The sequence below is a fragment of the Seriola dumerili genome, unplaced genomic scaffold, assembly GCF_002260705.1.
Source record: "Seriola dumerili isolate Sdu_G_001 unplaced genomic scaffold, Sdu_1.0 BDQW01000822.1, whole genome shotgun sequence".
NCBI classification, from domain to species: Eukaryota; Metazoa; Chordata; class Actinopteri; order Carangiformes; family Carangidae; genus Seriola; species Seriola dumerili.
This window is the reverse complement of record NW_019175077.1, coordinates 1,146,097-1,164,258: the sequence shown is the minus strand read 5'-3', so window position 1 is coordinate 1,164,258 and position 18,162 is coordinate 1,146,097. Positions and strand designations below refer to the sequence as shown.

Sequence of the window (18,162 nt, the reverse complement as noted above, 5' to 3'; positions counted from 1 at the left end):
CTAGGAACATTTTTATTTAAAGAAAAAATGTACTTCTATTACATGCATGTAAAAACATAGCTAAATAGCCTAGCCCTGTATATAAAGAATGTGAAGAACACAGCAGTAATTTATCTGTTGGAGAAATGGACCCAAAACAACTACAACCAAATGAATGGAGTCACAAGCAAGCTGCTCAGAGACCACCCTGAGACACTCGGAGCAGACTTAAAAAGGAAAGGTGACAGATTAACAAACAGACCTAGGGAGTTTCCCAGGGCTGACATCACCATCTGCACACTGCTGCCACAGACTGGCTTCTCCTGGGACCTGATCCACAATATAAACAGGGCAATCCCCTCACAGTGTGCAACATGAAACAAGGTCAACATCATCCATTACCCAATTCTGACATATGAGAGTCTCCAGTCCCACACCCAAGCACAGCCCGGCCATGGACAGCAGCACACACCACACTGGCCAATGAAGAGAAGACTGCCATCTGGCACAGCGCACACCTCAGCAGAGCCCAGCCTATAAGAGCCTAGTCTACCGGATGCCCAGCTTACCAGAACCCAGCCAACCAGACCCCAGCCGACCAGGGTTCAGCCAACCAGAGCCCGACCCGCAAGACCCCAACCCACTACAAATCAGGCAAGTAGTGGTGCCGGGCCTCAAGGACACATATCTGGAGCAGCATTCTATGCAGAAACACAGCCTGACATGGTTCAAGCCATGCCACCCCCTGGGATGCAGCTGAACTTTGCACAGGGAGTGGCCAACCACTCAGACATTGGAGAGGGGAAGCAACCGCTACAACTCATCTTTAATATACAGGTTGTTGCCTACTCCTTAGTTCCTGTTTATATTTTTTACTTTATGTATTGAATCATTATTGAATTGAATTTTAAAATTGGACATAAGAGACCAGACCCAGAGTTAATTTCTAGCATAAAAAGTCACAGCCATCCACTGTCCCTCAAACTATAGAGAGATATTACTTCTGTTCCTCAAACGGAAACACATATGTCACAGTAGAGATTAAGCAACAACACACATCTGGCTTAAGCTAAACAAAATTATTGCCAAATGTCATAATGATCAGTACATATGTGCAGCCTATCCTCTCCCATTGAGTCGCTTATTATGATGAAAACTTTCTTGAAAATCTCCATAAAGGGATCCGGTATTACCAGGCCCAGGGTACTGTCCTATTGATGGGAGATGTAATGCCAGAACAGGATGTGCACCTGACATAGTGGATCCTGCTGGCAACAGCCACACATTTGGACAGTGCTCTCTACACCTCAACCCCATTTCTAGCCACAGACACAAACAAGACCATGTTGTGAACAAAATGGGGAAAGAGCTTGCATCTCTGTCGCTCCTTAGGTCTGGATATGCTTAATGGCAAGATGAAAGGCCTTGAGGAGGTTCACATTTTGGTCATCTCTTGGGACTAGTATAGTCGACCCATTACTGACATGGACCCCACCCTCATCAGTGCACAGACCCCACTATCAGATCACTGCCAGATGAATGTATACATAAAACCAACCATACATATTTCTGACAAAAACAGAAAACGAGCCATGTAAAGTACATAAAATAAATAATCCATATGAATGCGCTTCTGATGGTGAAGTTAGACTTAAAAATGTAATAACATCACTCATCTAATTAATACATTCCTCTCTTTGCAGTTTCATCTAAACCAATTAAACAGATTTCACAAAAATAAATGTTATTTATCATAAATGAGCCAGTAAAGCAGGTTTTACTAAAAACAGCTCCGCATCTAAACAGAGACTGAAAAAGTAATTAAGAAATTAAGACAGGAATCCAACCTGAAATAACATCAGCCACAAAACACAGACCTAAGAAAAACTTATGTTGAAACACTGAGAATCCACATAAAACAGATACAATATACATAATAATGAAGGAATTAGAATACAGCATGATGTAACTAAAATCTAGCAATGGATAGGACGAGAGGACATCAGGACAGAAATGCTGAAACACAGTAAGCCTGAACTGAGACAGCCCTGCTTCAGTGGTTCAATCTTGTTGTTCAGTCAGGTAGCTTCCCTGAGATCTGGAGCCGGGGGCTCTTTGCCCAATACATATGAATGGAAACAAATTGGATGCTAACAATTACCAAAGCATCTGTGTGAGCAGTAATCTGGGGAGGGTTTTTAGCAGCATTATCAATGCTTGGATGCTGGCCCTCCTCATGGAACACAGAACACATACTGACCATGTTTACACTCCGCATACTCTCATTAATCATCCTGTAAACCTAAAACCAAGGGTATATTTTTTTACTGATTTTAAATAACAAGAGGGATTATATCATAAAATGTTCCAAATTGGTGTAAAGGCCAAACCTCATGAATAATTAAGTCAACACGAGTTGACTATTATAATGAAGTAGTCAGAGGAAATGCAACGTGCTTGTCAGTGAGCTTAGCACTTACTGCTATCGTTCATCAAAAATGTGTCTACAAAACAAGACAACGGTCATTTCTTGGCATGTTTTGACAGTGGATCAGTTTGAAATATTGCAGGGAGTAATGGAACAAGAAGGCGCAGCCACAGTGAGCTGTTAGATGAAGAGCTGCAGTCGACAGACTGCACACCTTCAACTTCTCAGCATAAAATGTGTGCAGCATAAAATCAGATCATGGTTGCTCATGGAATGATGAAAAAAGGCCAATTATTGCTTGACTTCTTTATTAAAATGACAATAGTTTGTTTTGCTGCCTTCAGAATTCTGTGACCTGTAGTATTAAACCACATTTGTTGTTACCACCAGTAGCTACAGGTGTCTCCACGTTGACATTTACATTTATGACCTAGTAGTATTGTTGGAGCAATGTGGAACCCTTGGCTCAACCTTTAACACCAAGGAAGTTCAATTCCTGCTCTATGCTGGTGACCTAGTGTTGCTGTCACTCACACAACTAGGACTACAGCAGCACCTGGACCTTCTGGAGCAGTGCTATCAGAACACGGCCTTGACAGCCAACTGTAACAAATCTAAAATCACAGTCCTCCAAAAGAAGCCCATATCTCAGGAAACCAAATATCAATTCAATTTAGGAAACACCCATCTAGATCACACCCTATATCATGCTTACCAAAATCAGTTCCTCAGGTAAGTTTGGTCTGGCAATGAATGCAGTTAACAGAACAAATACAATGCAATGGAGGCAATTAACAAAAGATGCCAATCAGGAACACTGGACGACTCAAACCAAACTCAAAACAAACTTCAGTGCGGTGTGGCATTAAACCATGAATATAAATTGGGTATATCTTTACTGTCAGAGATACAAAGCAGAGACCGTTTCTGACCAAATACAGAGTGTGCACAAATGCACACACACTTTTCAACAAGTAGATACACAAACAGGTAGTGTACAGACACAAACTAGCCTATCACAAACACATGTGCAATTTAGACAAACAGAGACACACTTTCCAATGCACACACACTGAGACGTATGCAAATATAAATATATATGTATTCACACAAACAAACACATACTCATCCACCCACCATAATCCTCTGATACCATTCTTTGGGATTTCACCCAATTCAATACGAGATAAATTCTCTAAATCGAGCGCTACGCTGTGTAGAGGAAAACATTCAGGGGCTAATATGTTGAATCTTAAACAGCCTAAACAGGAGCAAAATGCTCAGCAATCTGCATATCACCCTGGTATTATTTCATCTATGAATGTAATTCATTTAAACAGGCTAAGTGGATGGAAATTACTGAAGGTGAGCAAAAGAGAAAATGACATGGCATGACATTAAATCATTAGAAAAGTTATGCTTTTATACAACCCATGCGTATTCACAGTGTTGAAGGGAACAAAAGTTCAAGGAAGAGTCATAGCTTTTGAAGAAAAGAGGAAAAATCCTGGCAAACAAACAAAAAAGACTGTATCAGCAACACTTATAGGGCGTCAAAAACTGATTGCCAGGCTCCAATCTTTCGCAGGCGGACAGACGGACAAACACTCAGTGCCAAATCAAAGGTAGAGTAAATATTAGTCAGGCTGAGAAAAAAAAAAAAGAGCCCATGGAAGGGAAGGACAAAAGTTTATCTTCTCTTCAAGTCTGTCACCAAAAAAAACAGAGTGACAAGTGTGGCAACATGTGTGCATACGAGCTGAGGTGCATGTTTGTGTGTCTGTAAGCGTCTTTCTCCATGGTCTTTCATCAGCTTAGAGATGTGAAGTGATTGGGGCACTCGGCAGTGATTGGAGCAACACTCATCATGATTCTTAAAAATTCATATAATGCAGAAAATAGAAAGATAGGGAAACAGCAAGAGAGAGGGGAAAGAGACAGACAAACATAATTTCCCCTGACACTGCTCATCTTAATAATGATCACGGTTAAAATTCTTGAAATTGAAAATATAAAATTTTTTGGTTTATTATATTAAATTTTTTCCTTGGGTGATGTACATTCTGTGCAAATTAGCTGACATTTTGAGAGTCAGAGTGGAAATTTTGTCAATCTCTGGATCAGATCACCATGTGTGTCTGGCTCTGCAGCAGCTGGCTGGGCACGGGGCTTCGCTCTGGCTGGCAGCTCATCGCAAAGATCAGGCTGTTCGGAAATGCTTTACACTTTGAAAAGATTTCAACAAAAATGCAGTATTTTGCTTTAAAACAGGCAAATCACAATTACACGTGTATTCTATGTGTAGGTGTTATTCCTATGATACTTTTCAACACTTTTTCTTCAGGCAATGGTGAGAGAGCATGAATGTTCTTTTCCTGAAGCACATTGTTTCATATGCATACACCCACACACAATCACACCTGGGATCTACCCGCAGTCAACCACAGTCCAATGCTATTGACCTATGAGCAGCTCATCTTAAATACCTGAGGACTGAATGCCTTGCTTAAGGGCAATAAACTCTCAGAGGCTGAGTGAGTGGACAGCTTTATTTATTCATTTTACCCAAAGCTACTTCCACTGCTATTTATTCTAATGATAACTGTGGCAATAATGTTTTAAAAACAATGTTTGTGGCACTGATGTGCCGATCAAGAGCAATTCCAATTAAGGAATAGTCAACATTTTGGAAAATAAAAATTTGCTTTCTTGAAGAGAGAGATCACATTCATAGCTGGAGCCAGGAGACAGTTAGCTTAGCTTACCATAAAGACTGCAAACAAAGGAAACTGTTCGGTCTGCTCTGTTTAGAGGTAAAACAAAATCTGCTTATCAAAGCTCACTAATTAACACAGTATATGTTGTTTGTTTACACAAAAAACAACAAATTGTGGTTTTATGGGGAGTTAAATGGCGCACTAGGAAGTCACTGCTCCCAGCACATAACTCCTCTGTAAAACCCCTACTTGTTTTTTCACTTGAGTTTTTGGATGGATTTAACAAACGACACATAACATTTAGTCAGTAGGCAGATTTTGTTACCTTTGGACAGAGCCAGGCTTGGTGTTTTCCACTGTCTCCAGTCTTTACACTAAACTCTGAGAGTATCATCAATCTTCTCATGTAACCCTTCACAAGAAAGTGAATTACAAACTTCTAACTTGTGCTGTATTTCCCAAAAAGTCAAACTATTCCTTTAATTATAAAAATGTGTGGCCTCATTTCAAGTCATGTGAGAATGAAACCATCAGTGTGTCTGGTGTGCTTACCTGCAACTGTCGTCTCTCAATCTCCTTCAACATGATTGCAAGACACTTGGTGAAGTCTGTTAGATCCTGGTCATCTGTTTCTATCAGCTTGCACCCCTACGCACATGAAGAAAATTGGTAACACACACACAGATAACAAAACACAATCAAACACATGTATACATACATAGATAGCAAAACAAAAACTCGGGCAGAGATAAGGGATAGGGGGATAACAGAGTACAGAATATCAGAGAGAGAGAAAGAGAGATGGGTGGTGTGGTATAAATCAGTGTTTTAGTGTTGTCTGGCTGTCTGCGGGCTGTGTTGCTGAATAATGTAGAGGTTCCAGTCAGTGGCCCTAAACTACAGCATCCAGGTAAACAACCAAGCTCTGGCTTTCTCTCAGACTTTCTCTCCCCCTATCTCTTTCTCTCTCCACACACTGTCACTTTCTGCCTAAAACACCCCAGCTTCCCTGTTTCACTGGCACTAACACACTCATTCATTCACTCACTCATTCACTCACTCACTCACTCACTCACACACAGTACACTCACTCTCAGTTCACACAAACTTGTTCTCTGTGCTCTGTTTGATCCCATCCATCCTCCCCTCCCCTCCCTCCTCCCTCTATCTCTGCCTCCCCTTGTCTCTCTCCCTCCCTTGCGAATGCTTTTCTGTTCTCTCCTTTCCATTTATGCAGAATTATTCACCGTTTCCAACAAATCTCTGAAGGAACGCCTAAAACTTTCCTATTGTTCTGCTCCTAAAGCATTACAATAACAGTGTGTTCTTTCTCATGGAAAAAGGTATTTCTCTTTTTTTTTAGGCAACCTGTGTGATATTTGTAAAAAGGGACTGATGTTACAGGCAGCTACAGAGAGGGGGGGAAGGGTGAGAGGAAAAAGGAGAGTGCCACACAGCTGCAGGCAACCCATATCTCTGTGTGCAAATGTGTATGTGTGTGATTATGTCTGTGTGCATGGTGAAGTACTGGATATGCATTTCAAACTGTAGACAGTGTCTATCATTGGGGGTCACAGCACAAAGATCACACAGGCATTGCATTGTCTTTCCTCTAGGGTGTGTGTGTATGTGTGTATGTGTGTATGTGTATGTGTGTGTGTGTGTGTGTGTGTGTGTGTGCTTACTCTGTATTTATTATTTACTGAACTGAGCTTCACGTCTCTTCAAGGGTCCTGGTTTGACATTTTGCTTGTTAGAAACAATGGAAAGTCCACTTGATAGAAGAACTTGCATTTTATTTTAATGACCTTGGAGAGTTTAGTTGTGAAAAATTCTCTTACACAGGTAGGGACACAGGGAGCCAAGACTCTGATGTTTTCAGAAGCCCCTGCACTGCACTGGCTTCTACCTGGATCATTTATATATATATATATATATCCCTTTCACACAGCCTGTTCAAGGCAAGAATGTTGTGCCTTTACTCCGCCTTGCAATTCAGTATAAAAGGTATGAACACAGAATGAAGGGGTATTGTTGTTCCACCTTTAAGCCATCAGCAGAGGCAGTCACAGAAGTGAATCGTGACGCCGATGCTGTTGTTATAAGTCACACCTCTGATTCTGAAACTGCAATATAGCAGGATCTCTGTTTAAAAAGGGGCTTTTTATAACTGACACTAGTCACCACATCTTGCATCTGTAGGATGTAAAAATATATTTAAATTTTAATTTTAATATATTTTTTTGACTGTATATACCTAATTATGTTGAACAAGGTAGTAAATGTATGCATTTAACTTTGATTGGAGTCAGGTTAAGTCAACAGACATCTAATACCGTGATTCCTAATTTTTTTCCTTTTTTTTTTGCATGTGACTGATTAATATGAAGCAATATCTCCTAACAGCCTCTCATCATAGGTTGCATGTTTACAAGTTGAGTGCACAACAATCAAAAATTGATATTCTCCTATCAGGCTGAAAGGCTAAAAGTACAGTATTTCACAAGAAAGAAGCAAAGATTAGAGAACGGTTAGGGTGTGTATCAGAATACATTTATTTCTACATGGGCAATCACCTCGTGACCCATTAGATTCAACCACTTGTAAGTGACTCAACTCCCGGCTATTGCTCTAGCAGACGTTTCCTCAAGTACATACAGAATCTAAGAATTGCAGATTAGATTTTCTTTGTAAAAATGAAAAAATACTGTGTGCAGGAAATACAAGTTGTATCATGTGTTGCCCAAGCCTGGTCGAGGAGGAAGTGAATTACACCCATAAAATGTGACCTCCTCCTGCAGTGGGTTTTGATGACTGCATGTAAATGCAGAGTTCTGACAGTTCGAGCCATGTCAGACTGCACACTTGTACCCACTTTGATTATTCAGTATGCATGTTCTAGTCACTGCAAGTGGAACTCCTGGAGAGTCTTGAGCACAAGAGCCTTTTAACCCTAGTCAACTTTGAATTTTTACTTATCCATTTAGGTAGCGTGATCTCAGTTTCGCTGAGTTGCTGAGGGTTTACTGTGCTGAATGCACTGACAGCATCAAGGGTTATTTTAGGAGAACATGTGCCTATTCAGGTTCAGATGTATTTACATCATCACCACATTGAAATTAACCATCTCGATGCAAAAGCTCAAACAAATTAAAGTATAAATAAATAAAAAGAAAAGAAAAGAAAAGAAACTTAATTGTCGAATACCTGCACTGTGCTACAGTATCTGTATGTATGTTGTGTGTTTCAGGCTTAAGATAGTATAGAGGACTTTTGCTCTGTACTTTTTTGTTTTGTACTTTTAAATTACATTTGCCTAAAGTCCTCGTACTTTATGTTTGTGTGTGTGAGCATGTGTGTGTGAGTGCATCTCTGTGAGCACCTGTAGGTCTGAGAGAGTGTGCAAGTCGTGTCTCCACTCACCTTGCCTGCATAGAAAGCTTTGACCTCGGCAGTAATGGAATCAAAATCCCCGCTGATATAGTCAGGGAGAAAGCTGGATGTAAGGATAGGAAGAGAGGGTGAGTGACAGAGGGAGAGGGTTAAGATTGCAAGAAAGACAGAGAGTGTGAGGAAGAGATAGAAGAGAGAAGGAGAGAGAGGACATCGGGGCATGTGTCAGCTCTTTGATCTGTGCAGCAAGGGAGAGGAGTGACGCCGCCAGTGGAAGACGAAGAGACATGGAGACTGACAGGGTGATTCTCTGCGGCACTGAGCCTGGCCTTGTCGCACACACACGCACGCACGCACGCACACACGCACGCACGCACAGCGACCGACCGACCGACAGGAGAGATACATATATTGATGGGAAAGCACACACAGCTGTACATGGCAGCATACACATGGCATACAAAGCGAATGGTACATACTGTACATAGAAATAAAATCAAACGCATGAACATAAGAACACTGAATAATGACAGGACTGGGTGCAAATTACTCCTATGTCACTCAAACACAGACATAGAGTAAAGAATAAATCTCTCACTCTCTCTACCTAACACACACGTACATGCACACACAAACAAACAGAGCATGAAGTGCCTGGTGTTCATCAGATATTGACCTGTTCCATTCTGCTGAGAGATTAGATTCTCCACTAAAGCCGAGTATCAGTTTGATTACTACAGGTCACGGTGCAATGTGATGTTCTGATGCATGTGCTACATCATACCCTGGAACAGGTGAAATTAGGTAATAATTCATGTATATATTTTAGAAATCTGTTAATTCATGTGGACTGATGTTTAGAAGCTAAAACATGTAAACACAATCAGTCACTGTTGTCCAAACATCACTGACAAACATGTTCCAATACTACAGTGTAATAAGGGTACTGGAGGTAATTGTTTCTATTTTTAAGAGATTGCCAATAAAAAAAAAGTTTTTAGTAGTAGTAGCAGGCGAGTTAAAGTTTATTTTCCAACACATCTTATGTCCCATGCATCCAACGTGTTTTTTTTTGCTCACAAAATGTTTCTGGTAAAAGAAAGTGATAAGGAAAATAGTGAAAACACACTGATTTCTGATTATGTCCCACAGTTCCTCTATATAAATATTAACAATAATAATAATAAACAATAATCAGTTAAACTTTATTTTGTAATCCAATTTCCAGAAATTTTCAAATAGAAAAAATAGAAGATAGAAATAGAAAATAAATTCCCTAGTAATCAGTGTCACACATATATGTATGTATTTCTCAGTTAGTATGCATGATATGAGTGTACATTACCTTTCATGTTTAGAGTGCTGGTGAATGCAAATGAGCATGGACTGCTACTGCCAGTTGAGGGTTGTTTTACTTAAGTAAGACCACTGTACTTGCAAATTAATGAGTGCTTATTTTCAGGATGCATTTAACTGGTTATGAAATGGGGGGGGGGGGGGGTGTCTAAATGTGATTTACTGGCATAAAAATGAATTCACTCAGTCCTACTTTCCCATGGTATAAGACTCAAATAACCGAGTTTGCTCTCAGAAAAGGAAGCAAAATGAAACAATACAGAAGATAAATTGTTAACAACATAAACCTTGGCAGAAATACAATGTTAATACATGCAATTAAGGGGATTAAGACTGAAAATTAAACTGGGCAGGAGGTTTGGGAATATATTTACATGCAGGCCTTGCATTCTGAAAATAAATTTCCCACTGTATTTCTTTCTTACAAATACAACTGTGTTTTGAGACAACCTGCATCCTCAAGGTGTTGGAATTAAGAAGGTCCATTGAAGATATCAGTGAAAACAGCCCAAAACCTACCAGCCACTATACCGAGCAGAACATTCCTGTCAGTGAGAGACAGATAGCTCTCTGTTTGTTCCATTTGTGTGTGTGTGTGTGTTTATGTGTAAGGAGCAGAACCACGCAGGGATGCAGTTGCTGCTATCTAGAGGCATTAACAGGTCTGACATTACGATTTCATGGTTGGTTGGGTAGTGTGTTTGTGTGCGTTTGTTTGTGTGCGTGCACCCCTGCAAGAGGCAAGAACGATGTTCCGGTCGGTTGAAGAAAGAGATACAGAAGGATTATTCCCTCCCTCCCTCCCTCCCTCCACAGCATTTACACCAACAAGATACATCAAGACAAACAGAACAGCAATTGTATGCAATTTGTCGCCACATACAGTGGGCTCCAAAAGTCAGAGACCACTTTCTCATTCAAGTGAATGGATAAGTGGTTTCAGACTTTTGGACCACACTGCACACACACACATGCACATACGTACCGTAAGCATACATAAAGACAATAGAGTACAATCCTATCTGAGGTGGAAAAAAAATTGATCCAGGTTAAAACTTTCCTTGTCCACACAAAAAACACGCACACATTCACAGAAACTGAAATGTGCACGCATACACATACAAACATCTGCAAGTATGCAGGTATGCACAAGCACATGTTTCCCCTTCTTATAATACAGGACACCAAATTTGCATCTCCATTCAAAAATAACCTTCATGTGACAGATGGGACGAGACATGACACTGGGCCTGATCAGAGCCCCACACACAAACACACACACGCACACGCACACACACACGCACACTCCTTTGTGACCTGTGTGCATGACTCCATCGGCTGATCGTAATTGACCAAGCGAGATTCTAAATTCTGTATTTGTGTCTGTGTGACTGAGCCCAAATGCTGTCTGTGTCTGCGTGTTGTGTGCCTGACAGTCTTCACTTCCACATTAATATTAACTGACACTTTAATTTGGATGGGAAATAGAGCATTTTACCGCCAGTTTGTCTGAGTACCGGGGGTGGCTGTGTGACCTTTGCCTGTGTTTGTGTGCGTGTATGTGTTTGTCTATCAGCCTGCCCTTGCGTCTATATCTCGCCATCTCTCTCTCTCTTTCTACATAGTCTTTGCCTGCTTTTTTCTCCTCTCCCTGCCAGCCAACACTTCTCCTTCCCATGTCGCTTTCTCCTTTACACTCTCTTCCAATCTCATCTCATTTCTGCTCTTACTGCTTGTACTTACTTTTCTATGTAATTAAGCCAACTTCCTGCTTTCTAACCACTTCATTAAGAGAGAAAAAAAAAAGTTCTCTTCCTTATCAATTCTTACACTTTTTTCATTTCTATTTCAGTTTTTGTGTCCTTCAAACTAAGCAAGACAACATCCATCCATATGACGACTTAATTACAACAAACTGTTGTTTATATTCTCTCCCTCGCTCGTACCGTTCATCATCTCCTAAATCACAGCACAATGAACACTCTTCTCCTTTTCCTCATCTTTTCATCACTTAAGGAGATGCGGCTCTGATTACTCCTCTCACCCCTCCCATCTTCCAATCAGAGGAAGAGAGCCAGTGAAGGGGTGGAGGAATTACATTGGATGACAACAATAATGACCCATATACATAAACAAGCCAAAGCAAAGCACTTTGACACGTTCAGCTCTCTGAGTTATATGAACATTGATATGAACTGCAGACACAAACTCACAGATACACATATAAACTTTTTTTTTTTTTCAATAGATATTACCTATCAACCTTTGTGTGTGCATGTGATAGAGAATATTGGTTGATTGTGGTTTTATGAGCCTGTCCTCATTAGAAAAACATTATCAGCGAACTGTCCAAATGCAACCTTTTGTGGTTGTGCAGTGTTTCCCACAGATTGAGAATTTACTTGTGTTGGTGGGTGGCGTCGCGTTTGACCTATATGCATGCAGAGACTCATGCAGTTTAGAAGGGGAGAGTCCCAGGTTATTTTCTGCAGCTGCAATTTACAAATGTCCCTTAAAGACCTCACATGCAGACTATCGGTAGATGAATGCTAGTAGCGATCACTCCAATCTCCGTTTATAATTTTTGATATTTTAAAAGTTTTGCTGAATATCGAAAATGAACACTGGTTTTTAACGATTTTTAAGTCTTTCGATCTAATCTCCAGTTCAGCATCACTTTGAACTTTCTGGATCTGACCCTGGCAGTTTGAGCTAGTTTGAGTAATTTCCATCCAGTATCAATAAAGTGCCTACCTAGTTCTGAACACAACCCGTTCCTCCTGGAAGCAAAAAACTTGAATCATTGTTAATGTATTCCTGCGCAAACAAATCACATTCACATGGATACGATGAGTGAGTGATTCAAGTCACCGATTCGTTAGTGCAAGGATACACTAAGTGAGTGAGCGAATAACGTTTGTAGGGAAACACTCACTCACTGTGAATGAATCACTGAATGAATCAATGACATGAATCACTCAGACACTGAGTGTATTCCTGCACATTAATTTGCCAAACTGATCTGAGAAATAATAAGATGAATTCAGGAAGTGATTCAGTTTGTTCACCCAAAAGATTTGTTCTTTTGAACAAATTGTTCACGAAGGATAAATGACAGCTAGGGGCTGCACTTGTCCCAACTCAGTCACTGCACCGCATGCAACTCAGACAGGTGTGTGGCCAAATATATGTCATTCTAATGTAAGACTTACCTAAGTGGAAACTGAGTGATTAGTACGGTGGCTGAGAGAGTTTGAAGGCACTGCAACTTGCACATGCAAATCCACAAAATACAAACGAATTCAGAAAACATCTTCATCAATTTGACAACACATGTGCTGCAAATACTCAAACCACAACAGAAGAGTTTCCAGTGGAGACAAGTAATGAAGGGACGCCCTGCTGGCTCACCTGGTAGAGCACATAAGGCGTAGTCCTAACCGCAGAGGCCTGGGTTTGAGTCCAACCTGTGGCCCTTTACTGCATATCATCACCACTCTCACTACTGCGGAATTAAGGCAAAAAATAATAGAAAAATAAATAATTCAAAAAAAGTGATAAACCCTGTTGGGACAAACTTGTTGTTCAATGCTTTTAACGTCAAATGTCACAATAGGCCTATGAACAATAAGTGCATCCCAGCAAGGTTCATCACTTTTTAGTGTCCCCTCGAAAACATTTCCGTTGTGTCGTGAGAATCTGAAGCATGCTTGTGTATTTTGTTGTGTTGTGAGAATTTACAACATGTTCGTGTATTTGGTTGTTTTGTGGGTATTTGCAGCACAAGTGTTGTCAAATTAATGAACATGTTTTCTGAATTTGCAGGTGTTTTCTTCAGTTGCAGTGCATTGATCTCTCAGGGCCACGGTATCTTAGAGGCAGCAGAGGCAGATGTATTGGAAACACTGTCTTGTGATACTGACTGTCCAAAAATCTCTTTGGGAAGAAGGTGGTAGATTTGTGTCTGACTTGGGTGCAGAGGCCACAGCTCACATCCAGCAGTCAATGTTGGTTTCTTTTAAATGTGACCATCATGTTTTCTTAACATACCCAAATACTGGTTGCATGAAGTTAACGAAACCCTAACCATAGAGGTTACAGATCAGAAAATAATCATATGATATGGGTTATTTTATCAAATTACCTATTTTGTTCTGAGATATGAGGACTTGTAGATGTAAGATGTTAGTTTGCAGGTGTGAGTAGTACGACTGAGTGGCTCATATGTGTCTGGTTTCATAATAAAGCAGTATTGCAAAGGTAGGCATGAAAAGTCCCACTGCAACAAAGATTCTAATTAGCAAAACCTCAATGCACAAGTCTGGGCTGGCTTGCTGATGCAGATGTGTCTTTAACATGCTTATGTGCCTCTGTATTGAAAAAATAATCATTTAAAAAAAAAAAAAAAAACGCCTGGCTGCACATGGTTGGATGTGTTATTAAGAAAGCATGTATGTGTGTGCGTCTGGAACCTGGATTTCTTCATGTGTGCAATCCAACAGTGTCTAATCCCAAAGTTAATCAGCTAGATGTCTGTAGGCAGACTAATAACCAGACACAGTCATAAATCCACACACCTCTTACCCCCAAACCACATACACTAAGTTTATTAACTCCCAGTATTACTCTTAGGGCAAACAGGTGCACTAAGGAGAGAAAGAGAGCGACTGAAAGAGAGATAATTATAATTTTAATCAGCCTTAATTGTAACAATTCTAATACAATTTACTAAATAAGAACTAATGATAGCACATGTAAAAACAAAATTGTAAACCCCTCACATTAAAAGGAAAGGCCCAGTTCCCTATGCTCATCAACTCAACTCAGCGCGTTAATTTCCAACACAGAGCAATAAACACAGGGGGAATTTTCAAATCAGTCTATAATAGACAAACTCCACCAGGAGAGTAGCAGCATAGCGAGCATGAGACAGAAAATATCTGGGCTGAGAAACAGGTGAAAACTACTGTGGCTATGAACTTCTGACAAAAGATGATTCAGAAATCAAAAATAACTTTATAGCCGCTAAATCCTATAGAATAAAACACAACAGAGCAAACATAGTGCAGTAACATTACATACTTAAATTATACTCAGCTATACCTAAAAAAAACAAGCAACAAAATTAATAATATATTTAAAAGATACTGCTAAAAAATGACCAGCCAAATACAAAATTTTCTAAACACCGAAAGCAGTAAGGTGGAAGGAGCCGTTAGTTACCAGACATCAGCTCTTCCATGAGTCTCTTAAACCCCCTGCCTATAATCCTCTTAATTGCTGGCATGTGACCCTGTTTTTAGGTCACACACTTTTTTGATACCCCAGCAGTTAAACAGTTCCCAGGCTGTGTGAATTTGATGAGAGCATATTTGAAGAGATCGCCAAAGGGCTCATATATTCATATATTTCATTTTAGTTAATTGCCTTGTTAAATCTATCTAAACAAATATGTAAGCCTTATAAATCTACACTGACCCCATCTGCATTACAACTCACCTATGGGGGTTCTGACTGAGACAATAACCTCTTTAAATATTATATGTGCATTTCACACTACTTTACTATAAATACTACACACTGAACATAAAAAAAAATAGTGTGGGGTATGAACAGAAAGCCTGGAATTGCAAACAGAAAGAAAAACTGTCAGATATATCTCTTTGACACTAAGTCTCATAAAATAACTAGTTTTCGCTCTCGACAACTTCATTTGCTGAGGCTGACAGCATTATCTTCTCCAAAATGCATACACAATCATATGCTGACACAACTATACTCAGAAAAATCCCTTCCACACATACACATGCTTAGACATGCGAGTGTGACCATGTTTGAACTCTATATACCCACACACACAGCTGCAAGTTTTCTAAACTCCGCTTGTGTACAATTACCTCTGCCCACATTCAGCCGCGGTCTCCTGCTTGTTTATCCATGTGACTTCTTATCTTCTCGGAGGATTTGATTAGATGCACAAATTAGACTAAAATCCAATTTTCATTCAGAAACAAGGAAGATACAGGGTCTGATTTACATGGGAGCCAGGGGGTCTCAGCTCTGATGCAAGAGCCTGACCCATTAAAGCAATTATAATACAAGTTTGGTTATCAATTCCATCTAAGGCTTTACATTGCTGACTGTTGCTGATTGGTCAAGTTGCTTAAAATGGTTCTCTTGACAGAATTAAATTATGTCGTGATAATTATACTTTTAAAACAAGCTACAGTACAGTGTAGGGTATCTTTAGCCTACAACTGCATGTTGATAAAGCAATGTCCCTGTGTGTGTCTGTTGAAAAAAAAAAAAAAGGGAGAAACCATGTAACTATATATGTCTAAGCTAAAGAGTACAAAATGTGTAATACAGTTTATAAACAGCAGCTGAAACGTCTAACAACTGATGTCATTTATTTTATTAACAGATATTGTTTAGATCAGACCAGTTTTCAAATTTCAGTTTCACCACAACCTTGGTAATGTTTGTTTATTTATATTATTTATATTTATTTTGTCTTCATTTGCCTGTGTCTTCCTCTTATTTGAAAGATTCAGATCCACATTCACCTGAGCTCCTGCTTGTGCTTCAGCACTAGCTGGATGTGGGTATGCGGTTATAGCTTGTTGACACTTAATTGTCATCTGAGTAGTTACTGGCTAAATTATACCAATTTACAAACTTAAAATCTGAAGCATTTCATTAAATGCACACTATGTGGGCATGTATGAATGCATTTCAATGATGATTACAGTTTCATTCCTGGTAGCAAGAGAACAGCACGTGTACATGAGCAGCACTTATTAAGGCACAACTGTCAGACTTTTTTGCAATTTCATGCAAATAAATAATAGCTTAGACTTCTTGAACTTCTTGAACAGTGATTAACTGCATATACATGTCAGCCATGTACTGTATATAGTCAAAGAAGAGAATGCTCTGATTATCACAGTTAGTTGAGTTTGGAGCATACATAAATGCTAACATAACACCATAAGTGGAAAAACTGCTAACAGAAAATCAAATGTGTCATGGTGTAAATTACCATTACTTATATTTACATAAGCTGAGAAAGATCACTAAAACCCCCAAAAAAAGGAGGAAAAAAAATTCCAGTTCAAATGAATGTAAGCTCCATCTGGGATTTGTGAGAAAATACAAATACGTATATGCCTTCTAACACCCCTACAGTGAAGTGAAAACATTGTCACTTGACTCATCATGAGAGGCAGAAAGCTTTAGCCCGACGCGCTCCCTCCTCCCTTCATCCTTAATGACTACCATTAAGGCTGTTTTGACAGAAAATTACGTGGCACCTTTCTTTTAACCGTGGGAGGCCATCCGCCCACTCTGTTCTTGTGGCAGAGCAGGAGACTGTGGAGGCTGACCGGAAACTTTAATATCCTCATTATTTTCTGATGGAAATACACAGACAGGCAGACAAATACACACAAACTTCAGCTAAGGCCATCACTTTTTCAACAAGACTAGGTTAAAACCTAGTGTTTGACTGGACTCGGTTGAAGGCTATTTGCATTCTGCCTCGTGTCAGGCGGTTTCAGCCCTTCATTTGTTTGCTTCTGTCCTACTCTCTGTGCTCACATATACAATATTTTAATACAGACAAATTCCCAATTAAGCTGTTCTCATTTACATGTTTTTCTGTTTCTGTCAGACAATAAAAGAAGTATGAAATAGTGATTGAATCACAACCAATTAAGACTACATGTTAACCAAATAAAGAAAATGCCGGCACTAATAGTCAAATAATCTTATTATTTAATATGAGTCAATGAATCTTGCCCCATATTAAATAATAAAATTCAACTGTGCATGCCTGCATTTCTTTTTTTCTTTTTGAGTCAGCTATGACCACGCACCCGATACAGCAGTATTTGGAGCTGTGCGCACCACCACTGTTTTCTACATGTTGAACAGCAGTCTCTTTCAAGCCATTTCTAAGCTGCTGATGTAAACTGCTAAAATCCAGATTTTTTAACCATGACATTGTCTGACAAAAATCACCACACACATGACTTAAAGACAATGGCTGAGCTGTGATTTGAGCATTCACATCAGCTGCCGTGAGATCGTCACAGGCAGGTGTGCCTGGGGAGGGAAAGCTCGACCGAGGGGCAACACTGGCGACAATCTTCTGCAGATAGTTGGAAAAGTTTGTCAAAGAACTCACTAGATTTGTCCCTAGGTGCTTTTTTTGAAAAATTGTTGTAAAAGGGGTCTGAAAAGTTAGAAACACTGCTTGTTCACACCAAATCATTCTGAAAAAGGAAC

The 18,162-nt window shown here is 39.8% G+C and overlaps 1 protein-coding gene across 5 annotated transcripts in view; it reads right to left on the bottom strand.

Annotated features, from left to right (window-relative positions):
- The window catches only part of tpk1 (thiamin pyrophosphokinase 1), a 71,881-nt gene that overhangs the window by 33,644 nt on the left and 20,075 nt on the right, over positions 1 to 18,162 (bottom strand). For all 5 annotated transcript variants that reach the window (XM_022766276.1, XM_022766274.1, XM_022766277.1 and 2 more), the window contains 2 exons: positions 8,548 to 8,620; positions 5,677 to 5,772 (listed from right to left, as the gene is read on the bottom strand). In XM_022766276.1, the coding sequence (XP_022621997.1) occupies positions 5,677 to 5,772; positions 8,548 to 8,620 (169 nt within the window). The remainder of the gene's footprint in view (positions 1 to 5,676; positions 5,773 to 8,547; positions 8,621 to 18,162) is intronic.